This window comes from Strix uralensis, chromosome 1 (assembly GCF_047716275.1).
Source record: "Strix uralensis isolate ZFMK-TIS-50842 chromosome 1, bStrUra1, whole genome shotgun sequence".
NCBI lineage: Eukaryota > Metazoa > Chordata > Aves > Strigiformes > Strigidae > Strix > Strix uralensis.
The window spans coordinates 107,854,101-107,875,613 of record NC_133972.1 but is presented as its reverse complement, the minus strand read 5'-3'; the positions used below and the strand labels follow the sequence as shown (position 1 = coordinate 107,875,613).

The following is a 21,513-nucleotide window of genomic DNA, read 5'->3' as shown; positions in this document are numbered from 1 at the left end:
CACACATGGAAAACAGGCAAGAATCACTGATGTCAGGCAAGACAGGAGACATGCTGGCTGCAAAAAGTATGCCAAGGAACCAGGTCATTTACTGTATTTGTACGGTTCTACCTTCTGCTCAGGTTCCTGTATGATAAACACCATTTAGGATACAAAGTTTCAGTGATTTAAAAAAAAAAAAAAAAAAAAAAAAAATCAATGCCATAGAGAAGTGTCTTCTTTTGAAACTGAATGCAGCAAACCATATACCTGAAATCTCCCTGTCAGTTAGCATATCCTTAATTTTGGTTCCAAAGTGAAGCAGCTGGGAGACTCCAACACATCAGATGTTATATCTTACATCTTCCAGGAAACAAGCCATTGGGACCTCCAGTGTTTCATTTCATCACCACTGATGATGAAACTTTCAGATATAGGTCACCAATGATTGAGGCTCAAACGAATTCCCATCTATAATCTACTACAATACTTATTTTTTAATAGAAAACCATACCTTACAGAACCCTGAAAAAAGTGACAAGAACTGAAGACACTCAGGTCTTAATAACAAATCACAGAACTTGGCTCTGAAAGCCAAAAGGGCCCATGAGAACCTGTTGATCTTCAAGGACAACCTCTTCAAAGCACAAAACCAATCCACTCCACTGTGCAGAAAGTAGGTATGGCAGAAGACCTACATGGGTTGACAGAGACTTTCTGGATGATGTTGTTTTTAGTTTTTTATAAAAAGGAGTACACAGAAGGTATAGGTAAGAAAATAAATACTTGGTTGGAGTATAGAAACATTGTTTGAGGAAGCAGGATGAAATTAGAAAAGCCCAAGCTCAGCTGGATTTGAAACTAGAGAGGGATGTTAAGGGTAACACAGGTGGTTTCTACAGGTATGCTGGCAACAAAAGGAAGACTAAGGAAATTGTAGGCCTGCTGCTAAACTGGTAGGGGACATAGTGACAAAGGACATGGAAAAGGCTTAGAAACCCAATGTCATCTTTGTCTGATTTTCTACTGATGAGCCTAGTAGTAGAGTACCAGCGAAGAGAAGCATTACTCACATGAGTGGAAGACCAAGTTAGAAAGCTCTTAAGCAAGTTGGACATACACAGAGCCACAGAACCAGACAAAATGCATTTTCCTGGGTCCCCAGTAGGATTATAGGGATTATTTTCTTTCCAGAAGCCACTCCATTCAGCATGGATTTAGAACAAGTAAATCAATCTAACTGCTTTCTGTAGTGAGATGATTAGCTCTGTAAACGAGGGAAGAGTACTGAACATTGTTTGCCTTAACTTTAGCAAGCTTCTAACATAGCATCTCAAAGTATCCTTAGACCTAAATCAGTGATATATGAACTGAACAAGTGAACTATGAAGTGAGTGACACAGCTGGACTACTGGGCTCAAAGGGTTGTAATTAAAGATACCATGTCCAGCTGGTCTCTAATGGAGTTTCTCCAAATCAGTACAGGGTGTAAGGTTTGTCTTTACTAGTGACCAGAATGATGGAACAGAGTGCCCCCTCAGCAAACTTCTTCAGGGTACTGAACTGAGGGAAGTGGCTTATTATGCTAGAGGTGAGATCCGCTATTCAGAGAATGCTCAGCTGGCTCGAAAAAAATGGCCTGACAGAAACCCCATGAAGTTCAATGAAGGCAAAGTCCTGCATCTCGGATGGAATAAACCCTATACAGGCTGGGAACCAACCGGATAGAAAACAGCTTTGCAGAAAATGTCTTGGGGAGCAAGTTGAACAGGAGTCAGCAGCGCAACCCTTACAGCAAAGACAACTGCATACTGGGCTGCATTAGCAAAAATGTAGCCAGCAGACCAAGGGAACTGATTCTTCCCTTTCATTTGGCACTTGTGGGAACACATCTGAAGGATTCTGTCCAGCTTTGGGATTGCCTGTAGGAGACATTAACATATGGGAGTGAAGTCCAGGCTATGAAGATGAGGAGTGGCTGGACAACAGGGCATACAAGGAGAGGCTGAGACAACTGCACTTGTCCAGACTTAAGAAGGGGAGGCTATTACTGCTGTTACCAATGACCTAGTTGGAAGTTACAGAGAAGGCAGAGCCAGACTCTTCTCAAAGATGCATAATGATAGGACAAGTGGCAATGGACATAAGCTGCAGCTCCAATAGATTTTTCAGATAAAACTTTCAACAGGTTTTGATCAAACAGTAAAAGAGGTGTCCAGAGAAGCTGTAGAACTTCCATCCTTGGAGATATTCAAGACTCAACTGAGCAAAACCCTGAGCAACTCCATCTAAGTTAACCCTAAGTTATTGAGCAGGGAATAAGACCAGATGACCTTTAGAGGGCCCTTCCCGTTTAAATGGTCAAACTTCCAGTGGCAATCAAAAAACAAACTCTACAGCTTGACCCTATCAGGTAAATACGGTGAGGCTCTCAATACTCCTCTTCATTAAAGCTTTCTTGTTGAAGCCAAACTAATATAGATGAAGAAACAGGTGGAAGGAAGAAACCCAAAACATTTACTACAATAAAAACAGATGAACAGGAGATTTACTGTGTTTACCAGAAATCTCGTGCTGCATATACAATTACTTGGAAACCAGTTATTTGCTGAAGGTATGCATAGAGCACCTGCATTTTGATAACCACGTGCAGTGTTCTGTTTCAACTAATACATGGTTTAAGATACAGACTGCTGCACTTTGCTTAGTGCCACAGCAGCCAACAAGATAACATTTCTGTTCTATCAGCTACACAAAGAGCAGATCTTGTGGATCACTACCAAATTAAAGGCATACATGCATGTGTGTGAAGGAGCTTCCAGGGTTGCTTCATTCCTAGAAGAGGCTGCAAGTAAGAGGTGCTTATCTGGAGGGCACAGTGCTGGAACTTTGCACACTTAATGGCATGAATGGCTCTTAGCTTTAAAGGGTGTATTATTAGGACAGTCAGCTTCTCAGTAGTAGCAAACATGGAAAAAAGGAAAAATTATGGAACTCCTTCGCAATATACCTTGTGACTTTTTGTAAGGCACTTTTTGTAATCACCAGAGCATAATTTAATATGGACAGGGTCCTACAGCTGGTTTGGAGAAATACAGCATCCTCAACTGGCAGTGAAAAAAATATTCTGTATTACTGTTGAGTATAGCAATAGCTTTACAGAATAACCCTTAACAATGTAAAATGAAATACCAGAGAGCCAGTAAATTACAAAAAAATGAAAGTTAATCAAACTTCTAAAATCTCAGTTATGAACTTTTTTTAAAATTAGATTATATGAGCAGTTGACATTTCTAATGGTTTTGAAAAAAAATGATGTATGTTTCTACAAGTAGTTATCATGCTTCTGATGCACAAAGACGTATCGGGAGAAAGAACTGCAAAGGCAAAACCCTCAGAAGGAAATTTTGATCTCACTTGCTTTCCTAATTCTCTACAACGCACCTGCCCTCCCCTGCTTCTCAGAGGAGCTCTCTGCAGTTTAGAGTTTTGGAAGAAAACATTCCTTAGGCTGTGACATCTACACCCTATATTGCTTCTGCTTACATTCCCAAATGTTCCTGTGTTCCTCCACTAAATCACTAGCAAACTCACTTTCAAACAAGGGGAGAGTGTGTGTGTGGGGAAAAAAAAAAAAAAGTATTGCTAATGCATCCAAAATCACTTCATTATTGAAGCACCTATTACTTAAATACATCTCTAGACTCTCTTGAAGAGCTTTTTCAAGAAGCTCTGGTATAAAATTTACAGCGTATTTTATATACTTGCTTTTCACGCAAGACAACTCCCTCCCTTCAAGCAAACAAAATATCTGGAAACTGTACAAGTGAGGCTTACAGAAGAGCCTGCAAGGTGAACCATCTGGATCTCCTGAATAGCAGCATATGATCTTTTAAGTCTTTCAAAATAAATAGGTTTGATTAAAACACAAGGGATAACTGCTGGGCATGTATAAGAATAACCAGTGGTAATTCTGCTTTCCCAAGAAAAGGACTAGTCTCTCGCTTAAGAAAGCTGCCCTGCCAAAAAAATTGAAAGCAGATTATGAAGGAGAACAGTAAGGATATCAAAAGAAAATCAAGGAGTGTGTCACCGCAGAGTTCTTCAGCTGCCAGCAACAGGATCTGTGACACCCTACTATCAATAACTCATTCAAACATTTTCCAGTATTGTCTGAGTCTTCTGCTTGAAGAATCAGTTCAGTTTCTCCTCTCTTCCCTCCTGAGCACTCTAAACAGGAATCTTGCCCATCACATGACACCGCAAGAAGAATGCAATTCTTCTTCATAGCAAGAGTCTAAGCTTCCCCTACTCACACCCCCCCGTCCCCCCCTCCCCAACCTAGGGAAAGGTCCTCAGTTAATTACTATTTCACTCTTAGAGGTCATGACAGATGATGGCCACCTCAGACCTCCCATGCTACTCAGAGGGAACCCCTTCCGTTGCATAAGGCTCAGTGGCCTAAAATTTGCCTGTAACTACAATCTTTGACTAATGCTCAAGTTCAGAATATTACATTTTCAGCAGGATTCACAACTATAAAATTTGTTTAATACATATGCAGGGAGAGCAAATGCACAGAAATATGTTCTACACACAAAACATACAGAGTTCAACTTCTCTTTGGGCAACTTACTACAGCATTTAATATTAACTTAAAAGATATAATTTTATTTCATTTTCCTTTCATTATTTGGGTACTTGGTGTCATATTAAGACATGAAAGGCAGTGTCAGTAAAACAAGAAACAGAAGTATTACCCTACAGTATTTTTTCCAATTAAAAGTTTAATAGGAAATTCAAAAGTTCATTGACCAGTGCCTTTTCTAAGTTACTGCTCCTAACAGCTGCAACTGCATTGCTATATAAGTAGTATTTTGGAAGTTTCACTAAAATATAAAATGTTATAGTACAAGACCCACTGTAATACTAAATATTATCTGGCAATGATCAACTGCAACTTCTAGAGAAGAGCATACATAGACAGTGGGGCTACTGAATCATAAATGGAACATACACGAGGTTTCCATAACAACCCCAAGTGAAGAGAAGCTACTAATTAGAAAACTAGGTAAGCTTTAAGACTCAGAAAACACACCAACATTTCATGCTTTCAGAATAGGAAAGGACAAATACACTCTTCCAAAGGTGTTGCCAAACATTAAGAAGTAGGTGTTCTCAGTTTGTCCATGACACCTTTCCAAACAAGCTACAGAGAAAAGGTATAGTAGTGGTGTTTTGAAACCTAATAAACCTCCACCGACTGAAGTGCAAGAATTGGGAAATCCTTTTACAGTTGAGGGAAAGGAAAAAAAACCAAAACAACAAAACTCACAGAGAACTTCCCCTTTCATTTCTTTCACTATCGGTGGTTTCCTCTAGTCACATCTATTGCTCAGGCACACTGCCCACGAGCCTCCCAGTGAAGTACTGAGCAATATAACAAATGTCTTTCAAACATATGCAGAAGCAGCATGTGCAACAGAGTATCTAGTTCTAGAATTTTCTTTATAGGTAAGATATACACATCTACAAGTAGAGGCAAACATACAGAATGATTGGTTAGAGCAAAGCCAAAGAACCACACCTTAGAGGAGATTGTGATGAGCCACTGTCCTGTCAGCATTCATTCCACTGCCTTGGATTCATCTTAAAGATCTGTTCCACCCAGTATTAAGCAACATACAAACATGGCAGAAACACCTTAATCTACAAGTACAAGGGGCTACATGACATTAACGTGCATCTCTTACTCCAGTCTTGCAGTCAGCTGTACATGATCCTCTACAGCCTGTGCTGTGCACTGCTTGTCCTTCCACTTGGTTCCAGTACTGCAGAGGCAGGGGTCATGCCAGCCTGTACTTCCCCCACCCTCCCTCCAGCCCCTTTTTGTCTCCCAGCAGCCCAGTACAACGATAGTATATGAGGCTGAGAAGTTGGAAGGGAAAAGGGTTGTGCTGGGACTGGTAGGTTTCCCTCTAACACTCTGCGCAGCAATCTCCATCCTAGCAAGCCAACCTTCAGTGAGACCAGGGAGAATAATGGAGTGAGACCCAAAGCCCTTTAAAATTTTAGTGATCTCCTACTGTCAAACTTCTTTAGACAAAAGAACTTCTTTTGATATTGACATTGTATCATTTCTTCCTTTTGCAGCATTTTAATTCCCCATCTAGAAAAGCAATATGCTTACCCAAAATTCTGGAAAAGTAAATAATTTCTTTTAACTTCATTGCTATTACTAAACAAGACCAGCTTAGTAAGCTGTTTTCACAGCTAAGTATCATTGCATTCTGTTTGAGGAACCATTGATGTAACACCAATAAGCTCACTTATCCACAAACTATGCCAACTGCCATGCTCAAAGAGGCTCTGCTAGATGGCACATCCAAAGGATGGAGAGCAGAGTGCTCTCCCAAACCTTACCAACCAGGATCATGGTTGCATTGCTGGTCTTAAGTATTCGTGGCTGTCAGTAACAAGAAAAACCAATTACCAGAACTTTAAAGCCAATCTGGTACACCCTACCAGATTCTCTGAATGTTACGATAAAACAGACGCCATACTTTGTAAAAGAGTTTTTCATCTTTTTTAAAGAAAAAGGATCCCTCCCACTCCCAGTCTGCCCAGGACAACTTTTCCAAAACTCTTTAACAAGTCTACTAAAAGGAATGATTCATTGGCTCAATCCAAGTATGTAAGTAGGCACCTTACAGCACAGGGCCATGTCCAATACAATGCTGAAGAATTACACAGATAACATTATATATTTTGTGGTTTTTAAAAACAACCCTGATCTGTATTCTTCTTGAAGTTTTATGTATACAGTTCTTTTAAATCACATTAGAAATCAGTTTAAGTGACCCATACACAAAGAAACAGCAACTAAAACATGGGGAAATTTCAGATCTTGGCCACTTCCTATTTTGTAGTCGGCACACATAGATCTAACTGATGCATATTAAATTTGCATTGATCAACCAACTGTACCAGGAAGAAAAATGCTTTCATTAACTCATGTCCACTTTTTCAAACTTGTACTTGCTCATTTAAATGACATTTTAAACCAGTACACACTCCTTGTTTTTGCTCATTGGAGTCTGTACTTAAAACAATGGTAAAAGCCAACCTAGCGCATAAGCAACATTCTTGTTTTAATGCATAGATGTGACTGCAAAATACCAGGTTCTTCACTTTAGTCTCTCATACAGAGAGCTAACACACTATAAATAGTAATCTATATATAAACATTTCAAGTGTGTTTTTTCAAACCCTACCAATCATGTATATTTACTAAGCGTGAAATTACAGGAAGTTTATAATAATTTAACCAGAGCTTATCCAGGTAGAAGCGCACATTTCAAAGGGATAACAAGTGCTTGTTCTGTTCAATAAGTATTTGTCCTCACATTTCTATTAATTAATTCATTCATTAGTAGCTCTATTACTACATACATCCCTCTGGATCCCCAGAGCTCTGTCCACCTTTACCTCCAATTATTTCTTTATTTTCTGGCCAGTTTTACTCTCCCAAATGTTTAAAATTGATTGATTAAGCTCACTAGCATCTTAAGACCAAATCCTATTAAACTTATTCACACAAGTCCCTTTTAGCTCTGCAAGTCACTTATGCTACGAAAAGCCCAGAATCTGGCATAATACAGTTCTGGAAAAGTAAGAATCACTATATCTGCCTGTTTAAAAAAAATAGATAAAATATAACACAGACATCTCCACAAAAGACACGCATCAGTGATTGAGTTTCTGTGCATGCAAAGGAAGAAGGTGACTTAGATCATACAGGTAATGCCAGCCTGAAAAAACAGTGCTGTGGTCTGACAACTAAAGATAAATGTGACAACGGAGCAAGACAGCTCAGGAACTTTTCCCGGCTTCGGTCGCTGAGCTCGGCCGGGGTCAGTTCACCGCAGACGGGCTCACGGAAAGGGCGCCCAGGCAGCTCCCTCCTCGCTCGGGCACGGGCACGGCAACCCGCTCCCCTCGGTTTAAGGGCGGCAGCACAGAAACACGGGCGAGAAGCGGACTCCGGAGAGGCACCGTTACGGCAGCTCCCTCCCGGCAGCCGCGGCGACCGCTCCCGCCCGAGGGGCTGCGCGGCCCCCCCGGGCCCGCTCCCTCCCCTCGCCTTCCCTCTTTGGTTCCTGAAAGGGGAGGCGTGACGCCGGCCTGCCCCGCGGAGGAGCCGGGGCCAGGCCCCACCGCCCGCCAGGCCAATGCCCCGGGCCCGCGGCGGCTCCCGAGCCTCGGCCCGGACGGCGCCGAGCCCAAGCCCAGCCCCGCCCCGCCGCCGGCCCGTTCCGGGTCCGCAGCCTATCAGCCTCGGCCACAACACCGGGCTCCACCAACCGGGCCCGCTCCCGCAGCCACCGCTCGCCTCCCCGCACCCCACCGAGCAGGTGTCGGCGGAGCGGCCCCGGCCCTGGCTCCGGCCCCCGGCGAGGCGAGGCGAGGCGAGGGCAGCACCGCGGCGGGGCCGGGGGCCGCCACCCGGCCCGAGGCACGTCCCGGGCACGCATAAAGGGGGGAGCGGGAGGACGCTGTCAGCCAGGAGGGAAGAGCCCCGAGGCCCGCCGGCCGCCCCCACGCCGCCCAGCCCAGGCCGATGCTTCCCCTCGGCGGGACCGCGGCGGGGCCAGGCTGTGAGAAGCCGGTTGCTCACCAGGAGGAGAAGGAGGCAGCCAGGGTCAGGCAGGAGCGGGAAGATGGCGGGTCTCATGGTAGATCGGGCGCCCGGGAGGGGGAGAAACGCGGCTCCCACTCTCCGCGGCGGCGGCTCCTCACTTCCCCCGTCGCCAGGAAACACCCGGGCAAGTTCCACCGCGGGGCCCCGCGCTCCCCGCCTCCGCCGCTCACTTCCGGGTCTCCGCGCTGCGCGGGGCACGCCGGGAAGCGTAGTCCCAGCCGCCGCCAGCGGCCCGCGCCCGGCACCGGGTGGGGGGGGAGGGTAGGAGGTGCAGAGGCGATCCCAGAACGCACCGGGGCCGCCCGCGCGTGAGCCCGAGCCCCGGCCCCGCCCGGCCGGTGAGGGGCGGGGCCTGCTGGCGGCGCAATGAGGCGGCGGGTGGGGTCGAGGTGAGTTACGGGGCGCAGCTGCGGCGCCGGGGAGGGGAGGGGAGGAGAGGAGGGTGGCGGCTGTCACTGTCCGGGCGAGGCAGGGTTAACCCTTCCCGCCTTGGCGGCACCGCAGCCTCTTCCGCTCTTGATCGGGCGCCGGAGCTCGTTGTGGGGCCCGGGGGCCCGCGGCCCGCTCTGTCCGGGCGGGGGAGGGGTCCCTGTTAGCCCTCACCGGTGGCGGGAAGCGCGCGGCAGCTCCGTCGCCTCGGGCGGGTCGGGCAGCCCCGGGGCGGCTGCGGAAAGTTTGTCCATGTTCCGTTTGGTGTCGCTGGGTCCCGCCTGGGCCCTTCGGGCGCCGGGACTGGGGAAAGGGCTTTGACTGTCGGGGACTTGAGGGGTGTTTGGGCGCTGTGCGCGCTGGGGTCTTGCTGTCCTCGGAGTTGGGGAAGCAACTTCGTGTTTGCAAGGCGGGGAACGCAGCCCGTGTGAGGGGGCAGAGCGGCTGGTGGGAGGGTGGAGCAATTTCAGCTTGATAATAGGGTTAAAGTCGAACGTCAGCGTTCAGTTTCATTCCTTGGCGCTTCAGCAGATTTGTGCTTTTTGTCACTTCCGGAGTTCTAAACACCCAAAGGAAAACCACCTAAAATGCAGTGCTTCATCCTCTTCCAGTAAAACTTTGGACCTTGTAGAATACATATATGCTCAGTCTTGCTGTAGTGTTGTATGCCAAGTGCATGTTAAACTATGTAGCACATGATCCATCTCTGTAGCCTTTTCCCTTCTCTTTCTTTCCTCTTCAGATTGTATTCAGATTGAGTATTGTAGTTTCCTTCATATAGTGGGCAAATTTATATTTATAACTGAGGAGAAAAAAAGTGCTGGTAAAGTAGGGGGAGGCACTGCGACTACTTGTAACTGACACTCACTTTCATGTCCCATTTGGTTTCTTCAGGGTTACCTGAGTCAGAAATGCCTCATCTGCTTTTATCCAGTATAATGTAGAGAGGATACCAGAAAGCATAAACCATACTGCTAGGCTGGGAGGAAATGTTTAGCTTTGAATGAAACATATTAATTATGTGTCCTGTAAGTCAAAAAAGCAGTCTGTTGGAGGAGCAGAGGATGCTTGGGAAGCAGCAAATGGTGCAAGTATTTTGAATGATGTGGATATTCTTTATCCTCCTTAAAAGAAAAGAATGGTTCTAGCTACAACTGGGAATGTTTGAAAGGCTGTTACACTAAAATTAAAACAGTTGTGCTCTGTGTCTTCAAGTGTGTTTAGGCTTGTGTAAGCTCTGTCCACCCTGCGTTGTCATGTATGCATCTGTACTTTCTTTGGCTTTCTTAAGCACCAAGTCAAGTTGAGCTTTTCTGTAATTTGTTGTGGTGTATTATGACACTGTTAGCCTGTCTTATATGGCTCTAAAAGTGGAAGTGTTGTTAACCTGTGGTCACATTAGACTCTTTGAACTCCTTTCTATTCTCTGCTCCTAGAAGCTAACAAAGCCATGAATCCATTAATGGTGTGCTTCTGATTATGGGAAGGATCATCTACTTATGTGGTAAAACAGTTGTGTCAAAAAAACGTTCAGTGGCTTTTCCGAGGTTCACCGAACTCAATAAGGATAGACGCATTCATGACTTCCAAGAGATACTGAACATCATCATTGTCATGTTATTCTGAGGTTCATGGAAGAAGAGGAGAGCGGTGGGATAGGATCATGTTGTTCCATAGGTTTCAGATGACCAGAAATGGCTCCAGAACTATTAATGAGAAAAAATACTTTCATGAAGTTATGTGAGGAACTGGTCCTCACACTTCTGCACCAGCGTTCTTGATGAAGTGCACCAGTGCTGGTGTAGGAGCAAGTAACATTGTGCTCTAACAACAGGTCACTTCAGACAGGTGCAAATGCCATACAGGTGCATGGTGTTGTCAAACTGGTTGTTGGGTGAGTAGGATGATTTCTGAACTAATTTTATAGGTGTGCCTGAAACAAAAGTTGGGTTTGGGGACATTGCTTGCTTTGTTAAAGTGTAGTGAGTCATTGCATGTTTCCATAACATATGTCTTCTAAGGAGTGGTAGTTAGGCAATACCGTACTTACTCCTGGTTCTGAAGTGACTGACAGACAGCAAAGGGAGATCCATGAACACAAGTGAGGAAGCGTTCCCGTAGTGAGGAGTTCTAGTATATGTACTCAAGGAAACCAGCATCTCATGCCTTTCTAGTCACACCTTTACTAGTTTTTGTACGGGAGAGAGGTTGGAAGGTAAGGTGTTATATTTCTTAGGACATGGTGAACCCGCTTTCATGGCTCATGAAAACTCAACCAGACAGACTTCAGGAAAGGAGTGTTCAGTGGTGCGGTTAGCTGTTTTAAGAAGCAGCATAGTATGCACTTGGCTGTCTGAGGACAAAGTGGAGAAGCAACAATTTTGATGCTAGTGTGTTAAAAGCTTTGTCTGCAGTTATCATGTGGTATACTTTAGACACTGAGTTACACCTGAGCGTTTTCATGCAGACTGGATGCAGTATATTGATGTGTTGTTGAGCAGTTTTGCACAGCCTCATGGTTCCATATTTGTGCTTATTCCAGAGATGTGGTATGAACTGATACCATAATCGTGCAGGTGTTCTTTGAGTAACTGATTGGATTTGCCATGAAGCTTCCTGTATTAGTTTTCTTATCAGCTCTCCAAGGAAGTTTGGAGCTTGTAAAGAAGAGTCTACAATTAAATTAACGTATTAAGTTGTATTTGATTTTCTTTTTTGTTTGCAGGTAAAAGCCTTTACTTTTATTACTTCATGCTTAATATCTGCTGTAGAAATTTTCACTTCATTTTACATAAAAGTGAATGTTTTTCTGGTATTCTAATAATTTCCCTCCAACAAATTTTAATATTTCCCTCCAACATATGTATGCATCTGCAATTATCTTAATAACAACAGATGCTGTGTAGCAACATATAAAATTTATAGAACAGATAAAACTAAGATGGTTGAAAATAACAGTTGAAGCAAAATAGCTTCCTCTTGCTGTTTTCCAAGTGTACTATGATGTAAATGTAGGACATGACAAAAGGAGTATATTTAAATTAGCATGGAACAGAAGATGAGGTGAAAAACTCCCAGAATTTAGTAGACAGCCTCAGCAATAGCTCCTTTTTTTTTTTTTTTTTTCCTGATGTGTACAGTTATTGTTTGCTTACCTCAGTTTTCCATTCCAAATGTGCAGTGTGGTAAGAGTTGAAAGTAGAAGTTCAAGTGTTTGATATTTTTGGAGAAAATCAACAAGTTTTCAAGTGTGCAGACCCCTCTTCATTTCTGAAATAGCGTGTGGACCTGAGCTGATTATTGTGAAGATCTTGAGGCAGTGATATGGTAGCTCAGCGAAGGTACCGGTTCCATTTCAGAAGAGGCTAGGAAGGCAACTGTAGCAGTAGATGTGATTTAGGAAAGAAATAGAGACCAAAGAAGAGAATGCCATTATAGCACTGCATAAATCCATGTTTTGCCCACATCTTGAATAACTAGTGGAGTTTTCTTTCCATCTCAAAAGGGTTAGAATAGAACTGTGAAAAGGTCCAAAAAAGGGCAGTTAAAATGCTCATGCATACAGAAAAGCATCTGCTTTAGTGACAGCCAAGTAAGCTATGAGGATATGTTAAAAATGTGTAGAATAATTACTGATGGATAAGAATTGTTTATTTACTGTTCCTTCCAGTACAAGGATTAAGGGCCCTCAAATGGCAAGAGCCAGGACAAGACAGATGAAAGCAAGCGCTTTGTCCATACAGTGTTTGGTTGTGGTGTGAAACTCCTTGCCAGTGGATGTTTTGGATGCTATAAGTTTGCATAATCTTAAGAGGAGACTGGACAGGTTTATAGTAGAGAAATAAATTGAAATAATTAGCAGAATTTGCAGAGTACTAAATATACAGAAACCAAGTCCACTTCAGGAAGTGATTGAACTAGAAATAAGTGTACATTGGGAGAGTATTTGGAAGGGGGGGACAAAATCATATTCATATATATAATTATTATCTTTTATATATGTATATATTTGCTCTGTTCTTTGGCATCTACCGTTGGCCAGTCTGAGACAGGATTTAAAGCTGGACTTCTGGTCTAATTCATTGTGTCTTTTCTTACACACACATTTTCAAACTTCTGTTCAGGTTTGAAGAACACTTACAATCTAGAAAGCTGATCTGATTATTTCAGTTATGCTAGTTGGTGAAATAAAAGATATTACTTCAACTTATAAACCTTGTCCTGCATATGTCCATAGAGCACCATGGTAAAATACCACCAGGTATCAAGTACTGGAGGAATATATCAAGTTGATACTTGATAACAAACTAAATTGGTTACTGAATTGAAGCATGCATAGCAATGCTCTGAAGAACAGTCTGTTGATTTGTAGGTAAACACTCTCCTATTTGCAGACTTTTGCAAAGGTTATTGATTGAAATTTATGTTGAAGGCAATGAAACGGTTATATATGTATATATCTCCTTAACGTAGGCTTTTCTGTTTGAATTTTAGCTAGAGGTAGATTTAATCCATGAAATAAAAAATGTGTGTGTTCTTTTCTGTTTTTAACAGAACAGTTTATTTGCTTTAGCATTGTTTGAGTTGTTTTAATGACCCATTATAAAATTAATTCTATTTTACTGTTTTCTTCTAGAACTGAATTCCTGCAAAAAATGGTGGTGGTGCAGATCTGACCCATGGTAATACCTTGAAAGAGTATGAATATTTCAGCAAACTGCCTCTTCAGTGGTTCCTCGTTAGCATCTGAAGTGCATGCTGCTGCTGTTAATGGAGATAAGAGTACCCTCCAAAAGCTAATAGCAGGTAAATGTTTTCATTGCAGATGCATTTGGATTACTTCAGAACTGAAGCTTTTTGGTTTTGACTGACTGCTCTGATCTTTAAGATACGTTTTCATTTATTGATTGTATGTATTTCTAGAATAAATGTAATCCTGGAAATACGATTTTTTAACTTTTTATTACCTGTTGCCTTTGATTAGTACTTCTGTGTGAATTAAAATAGAAAGTTGGTGATACAACCAGAAGAGTTACTCAGAACTCCTGTTTCAGAGAATTTGAAATTCTGGAGAAGTGTTTCGGGCTGAAATATTTTGACTGCAATTCCTTATTTTTGGAATTGCTTTTGTGGGAAATTTGGTAAACTTGTTTTTACAGATCATTTATTATAGTTAATGAAGTCTTGTTACTGTGTAGTATTTGGGGACAAAATGAACCAGCCCTATTTATTAGTTTGATTCTGATACACTAACAAAGTTTCTCAAGACAAGTTAAAGGTAAGGAGAGAGTCTGGTCCTACTGAGATTGAAGTAAAAAAAAATTCCCATCCATTAAAAAGCCCAGGATTTTGCCTTTCCTCTCTGTCCAAGAACTGTATGTCATTCCAGGTTAGTAGTTTTCAAAAGCAGCATATATTCTGTGTTCCAAGAACAATCTTACATGCATTTGGAAGGCTGTCATATGGTAGGTAAAGACTTTGATTTTCAGAGTTTCTGATTAAACGCAATTCCAGCTGATACTGTAGAGGTTTTATTTGCTCAGTCTTTTTTTGAAAATCCCATTCCTGGAGCTTGGTAGGAGTGAAGGACTGTGAAATAATAAGAATCTTAGTCTATATTTCTGCCGTTAACTGTCAGTTTTAATGGGTGTGAAGGATTTCTTTATGAATCTTCTGCTGACCTGGGTTGAAGACAAGACAGTAAGCTATGTGGATCTATTCTCTAAGCTGTATAGAAAGCAGTAAATGGTTCTTCTTTACAAGATATATCTAATTATCTCAAAAGACAATTAGAAGTGATTTGACTCAAAAAGGAGAAAAAATTTGAGGGAGTTGTTTATTAGAAGCTCCAGTGGTTGAAATAAATTATTTTTTGTTGGGCCTTCAACTTTATTTTGTCATATGATGGCTCCAACATACACTGTTTGCATTTAATGCTATCTGTTCACTCTTTTGTAGAACACTTTATAAACAATGGATGAGCAGTTGATATGGAGATGCTTCTAGAAATCTGTGGGATGCAACTACAAAGTAGCTTTAAATACCTGGGTTTTTAAAAAAACCTGCTTGCATGTGGAGGTGGAAAAACAGTCTGAGCTTTCAAATCCTGGCTAACTATGAGAAGCAACAGCACAGAGTTTTTGCTAACTTTAGTTTTAGTTCAGTTTTTGTTAATCTCCCAGCCAAAAGATGTATTTTGAAAACACAGAGGAACAGGTACTTCTGTGTTGCTGGTGCGCCTTGTCAAATATACCACAAAACAGCCATTAGAACCAGATAAGGAAATCACTGTTCTGTTAATGGTGATTGTGCAGCAACAAAATGAAAATGCTGTGTGCTATTTTTACATGGGAGAGAAAACTGCATAATCCTTGCAGCCTTTGCTGTAATAGCAAAATTTGGCTTTTCTGCTTTGTCGTGTTTTGACAGGATATGACACAGACCTTACTTTTGCCAGGACAGGACTGAAAAAAAAAGTATTGCCTAGCAGAAGAAGAATGCATCAGAGTAATATTTTTAGCTGTTTACCAGGCACTGTTGAAAGTATAACTTGATGCCAGAAGTAAATTGAGCAATTGGTGTTATTCACTGAACTTCGTGACTGCACTTAGCAGCAGCATCTAATTCAGGACAGTACTTCAGCGTTAGGTGTGTGTATGCTGGATTGCTTAACAACATTCTCCTAACACAGCCAAGCTTTGCGTCTTGATTATGTAGCTAGCGGTATATGCAGTAACATAAAGTCTGACTTTCTCCTTTTAGGGAGGGCTTTTAACCCCTAAATTCGTTATTACTTTCTTCTTTGAGTTTTCCCTATTCAGTTATTAACATAGGAGGGGCATAGAGGCTGGTTAAACAGTCTCTCGGAGCAGCCCCTCTAACCTGTTTGGTGATTATTCCTTTTCCTGTCTGCAGTTTGATGGAGCGTGTGTGACTTTATAAAAACATATACGTTGTATTTGCATATAATTCATGAGTATGGCCGCACGTGTAATCTGCTGCCCAGTAGCCTGTGATTTTAAAGGAACAGGTGTTTGAAATAATACAGTGTGTTCTGGATACTATGTTGCTTTTGACATCCCCTGCCAGTAAGAGGCAGGGCTAGACAGAATCAAAGGTAAGTAGAAAATTTGTACAGAGAAAGTGGGTTTTGGAACAAAGCGTCCCTGTATGTTAACCACTGCTGATGCTTAATTACAGGACTTTCTAAACGGCCTCTGGGTTGAATACCATAAAGTACAATATGTGCCAAGTGTTTATTGTATAAGCAATGCTCTAACAAAAGTGTGCTAATTGTTTGCATTGCGTGAGTTGCCTAGTACTGTATCACATTGTTTTAGAATGGTATGATCTCAGGCTTTGGGGAATACTCACAGTATTTTGTTTTCTATGTTTTATACAACACTGAACATGGCTTTAATTAACGGTTCTTCAGTGTTAAAACTCAGCTGTATGATTTTAATCCTAGGCAAAAAAAGGAAGCAAAAGTTAATTTTGCGTTTGGAGGATTGTTTTGCCTTTAATGCTTTCATGTAGAGTTTTGGGAAGATGCATCTAATTGTTTTAATTGCTTATAAAAACAAAATAATGTGTGTAGTAGTCATTATACTGAAGTGTCTGTTCAGTCCAGATCCTCATTCTAAACCCCTTATCATGTATTGCTTGCATACTAATGCTTCTAAATCTCTGATATGATGTTTCATTGTAAATGTTAACTATAAATTCTGGGTTGCAAATATGCAGTTGCATGTTTTTTTGATTCTCCTTTCTGCTTCTCTTCCACATTCCGCAGTGTAGGAGGTTGAATAAAACTCAAATCAGGTATTACAGAAGGCAGGATTCTTGCAAGTAATGAGATGGTCTGTCTTTTAATAACTAAGCAGAATTCATGTCCTCCTCCTGCCCTTTCTCCTCTTCTGGTTTGAAAAATGCGTAGAAATGTTAGTCTGATGTGACTGCTTGCATAGACTGTGAGGAAGTGATGAGGTATGAATATGAAAGTTAAATTTTGGAATTGGGCCACTTGATTCTGTGGTGTTTGTGACCTCCGTTGGCAACAAGTTTATGGAATGCATAATCTGGAGGGTGAGGATGTCGATCCTGAAAGGGGAGGGATCAAACAAACTTCCTTTCTTAGGCACATGTGTGAAAGAGAATTTAATTTTGCCATGGCACATTTTAGATACGCTAATATGTGAATGTTTTGAAGGCTACCTGCGCTTTCTTGATTGCAGAAAATAATAATTTACTGCAACTGTGAAGTCTACAAGGTGTTGCAGTTAGTGAATTTCATCAACTTAGTCCCCCTAGCACTTCATGGTGATATAGTAGCTCCTAGTCCTTGTCCTGTCTCATAGCCTGAGCACAGAGACACCCTTTTAGGGAAATGCCCACAGGACGTTAACCATTTTAAGGGCCTTACAGAGTCTTGTAAGCAAACAATAACAACAAGAAACCTATTGCTAGCTGAAGATAGTTTCTTTACCTTAAAAACCAATGCAGCATCTTCAGGCAAATTACTGGCATCAAGTTTTGAATGTTCATTTTTCACTCAGACTGTATGCAGTCATGGAAACTCAGTCATCAGCTATATCACTCTTCGGGAGCTGTAAATGAAAATAGATGTCTGTTGCTCTGCTTAGTTGGGTTGTGCTTGGGCTTTAGGCCATTTTTGCTCATCTTGATCATCTTACCCATTTCTTTCTTTTAGTCTCTAAATTCTGTATATCCTCTAACATTATATAGCAGAAAGGAACTTGGAATTTGAGGGAGAGGGCCTAGTTTTGCACACTGCTGATTTAAGAACGAGTGTTATATGAGCATAAGCCATGTGTGTGTGTCTTACTGGGAGAAATCCATGTTTATGTATTTCTTTTTAAAAATATATTGTGCAAGTCCCATCAGCTTTGACAAATATAAGACACTGTTGAGGCTATGTTAACACTGAACAGTGAAATATGGTTTAGTGATGTCTAAATTACCAGGCTGAACTAATACTGGAAGAGCACCTGACTGTACTTAAATAATTAGAGAAACTGGCTTGTTGGCTGAGAGCAGTGTCATGTTAAATTACACTTTGGACCTCAGTATCTGTGTGTTGCTGCACAGGGTTGCGTGGTTGTTCATAAATAGCTTTGATGTTTCTGTACTATACTCCATCGACTGGAAAAAACATTTATTGTTACCTAAATATTGAGATGTAAGACACTGACAGCTTCACAATATGTACATATAACTTTTAAAATACTTTTTTCTAATAGTAGAGGAAAGAATTATCTTGAAACTGCATCCAGTTTGCAATGAAATTTTAATACTGTGAAAAGCAAGTCTAGCAAAGGTTTTTACAAGTTAGGAAAAATAAAAACTTTGGATTTCCCTGTTTAACTCATATGTTACATTTTTAATTATTTCCTAATGGCCATGGAATTAATTGAACAAGTGACATAACTTTTTTTTTTCTATATACTACTTTTTAATGCACTTAGTAAATATTAATAATTTGTAATTATGAACAGAAATAAAGAATTACGGTCTTCAATAATGAAAATAAAATGACAGTTAAATGAATATTTAAAGTCAATACATGAGCTTTTTTCTCAAAAAGTGTTGTTAAAATTAGAATTTTAAAACAGTATGAAATATGTAAATAGTGTTAGTAAAAAGTACATTACTTTTTTTTTTACATCAAAACATAGTTAGATATAACAGGACATAAATAATAATCCAAAAATATTTCAACTTACACAGCTTGTAACTCCCCTTTAGAAACATTGCAAGTTATTTTTTAAAGTCTTAAAAATTACTTTAAAAAATGCTACCATAAAATTAAGTGGTTTTGATATCTTTTTTTAAGAATAATGAGTAAGATATAGCCAATACTTTACCTTTTCCCATTCTAAGCAAAGTTCAGACCAGATTCTTACGCAGGCCACACCGAATAAAATCACTTGTGTAAATTTTAAAATTTTCTGTTGTTTTATTATTTGATTTTTCTTCTGTATAAAAATGTACTTTGGTCATTTATTTATTGAAAAAATCCAAGACTCAGCTGCTATGCCCATTATAAGAAGATTTCTAATGGAAAAATGACGAAAAGCTGACAAGGGTAAGTGCAGTTCCCAGTGGCTTATCTACAGAAGGTGGAATCGTAACTATTCTGTATCTTCATTTGTGCAATCCTACAGTAGGAAAAGATAGCATCCTATGCAGTCCGGTTGAAGTTGCATAGAAATCCAAAACAAACATATACATTTTTCGACATATGTGGAAGTCTGTAAAAATCAGATAGAAAAACTAGGATGTCATGTTTTAAATGAGGCTATTTGTCATATGGTGAGAATGTAAAATTTGTGGAAGGGAAGGCATCAATGTGGACAATGTTTTTTCTCTATACTTAGTATTGTGATATATCCATGAAAGCCATGTAGGTGAAGGAGTGGTGATACACATTTAGAAACCAAAGCAGAAAACAAGTTTTGGATTCCAATGAGATTATCAAATGACCATATAAAACAATCTTAAACACCAAAAAAAATGCTTAATGATTGCATTTACAGGTCTAAATAAGAAACTATAATACTAACATTTTATTACTGTTCATCTGACCAGATGGTAATATGTGTGACATCCTAAGGGAGATCAGAGAGTCTGAATTGACAGGAGACACAATAATAAAAAAGGTTACTTTTGTATGTTTTGTGTAAGTGACTACTGAGGATATGATCCTAAAATTAGATTGTTAGAAATCAGTAATGGCTACCAACAGAAATTTTGGTGAACCCAGAACAGAACCAACTCTTGAGTTGCTCTTGACTGCTGTGTAGGACCTGAATCAGTGTTACTAAGTGAGATTTTGTAACTCTTGACCAGAGTATACATGCATAAGCAACAACAGTCAGCTGTAGTTGTGTACTTCAAATATGGTGAAGGGCATTAAAATGAAAACACTTGCTACGAAGCATCTAAAGGTGAGTCTAAAGAGTAAACTCCTTGCTTACAGTGTGAAGCCAATGCAAAAGTACTTAACAAAAGAGAAAGTTTAGGAAGGTCAAAGAGAAGCGAGCATGGCTAAACAGCAGTGTGAAGGTGCGTGTGAAAAAGCAAGGCATTCTTCAAACACCAGTCCACTAAAACTAGTAGTTGTCAAAGTGAAGGGGTAGTCAGAGAAGACAAGGCCATGGATTAAGAACAAAAAGAATTTTTCTATATCTGCATTCACAGAAGAGTTCAGAAGGGTTCCTAAACTGGTTTTTTACAGAGCAGAAAGAGTTTTCTCAATGCAAATGACAATTTCTAAGCAAGAGAAGGTGTTACAGAATGAATCATGAGAATGACATGGTATTCACTCAGCAGTTTTAAAGGAACTTGGAAGTGGAGTGAGTGAGCAAATGATTGCTCTAACTTGCAATATCCTGCTTAACAGTGTTTTTTGTAAGAGGCTTGGTTGGTAGGCAATGAATTTTAATTCTTGATATTCCCCTTGATTCCCATTTAATCTGCTTGACACTTCTGCTGGGTGAATCAATAGAAATTATAATTAAGAATATAATTACTGGATATGTAGATAAGGATAATATGCTGGGGGAAAGTGAGGGTTGTGTTTGTAAAGGAGAAGCATGCCTCTGCTGGAGTTCTTTTGAAGCATCAATCATGCAAACAAGGGAATATTGAAAAAGAAAAATTAACTTACCTGTTAAAATTCAATGTTCCTTGAGTAATTCTAGACAATATTGCTATATGGAAGATATATTTAGAGTTGGGACGTGTTGATACCCATGAATCTATAGGTGCTAGTTTCTCTGTGGTGACATAATAGAAATACAAAACTTTATAGTGAAGGGTGCCTGGGGGCTTTTTTGACTGTGAATAGGAATACAGTGTTTTGGGACTTTTTTATAGGACCCCGGACTTCTTATTTAGCTTAATTGCTGCCTTACTAACTTTATCAATTCAAGAAAGCCCAATCAGTATTTTAGTAGTTTCCATATTGTAAGGCCCTATGAAGTAAATAAGGGTATTGATGTAATAGACACGTTTATGTTTTTTAAATAAATATTGCTGTGAGTAGGCTTCAAAGCATGTTTTAGTTACAGTGTTTACAGGTTTCAGAAGGATTATTTGCTTCATGTGCTGTTGATATTTTTTTAAAGTAATCTTTGCAGCCGAGATTTGTATAACTATTTTTAAATTATTTATAATTATGCCACTGCAGAATGTTATTGGTGGTAGGTGTATTTGTGGAACTAATGTTTTCTAAATGCACTTTTTGCTGTAAATATATTTTGAAACGTCCTGTAAATGTCAGTAAAAATAAGGTAAAAAGTAGTAATTTTGAGGTTATCTTATACTGCATTGTTTTATTACCGTGTTCATTTATAATAAGATACCCTTTTAATAAAAATTAC

General features: G+C 40.4%; 2 protein-coding genes across 3 annotated transcripts in view; one reads left to right on the top strand and one right to left on the bottom strand.

The window, feature by feature from the left end:
• ERP44 (endoplasmic reticulum protein 44) overlaps positions 1–8,850 on the bottom strand; it is a 54,789-nt gene extending 45,939 nt beyond the window's left edge. Inside the window, exon 1 of the mRNA XM_074876566.1 lies at positions 8,657–8,850. Within this exon, the coding sequence (XP_074732667.1) occupies positions 8,657–8,713 (57 nt within the window). The 5' untranslated portion in view covers positions 8,714–8,850. The remainder of the gene's footprint in view (positions 1–8,656) is intronic.
• A 165-nt stretch (positions 8,851–9,015) lies between these two features.
• INVS (inversin) overlaps positions 9,016–21,513 on the top strand; it is a 99,665-nt gene continuing 87,167 nt past the window's right edge. For both annotated transcript variants that reach the window (XM_074876532.1, XM_074876523.1), the window contains exons 1-2: positions 9,016–9,069; positions 13,746–13,915. In XM_074876532.1, the coding sequence (XP_074732633.1) occupies positions 13,810–13,915 (106 nt within the window). In that variant the 5' untranslated portion in view covers positions 9,016–9,069; positions 13,746–13,809. The remainder of the gene's footprint in view (positions 9,070–13,745; positions 13,916–21,513) is intronic.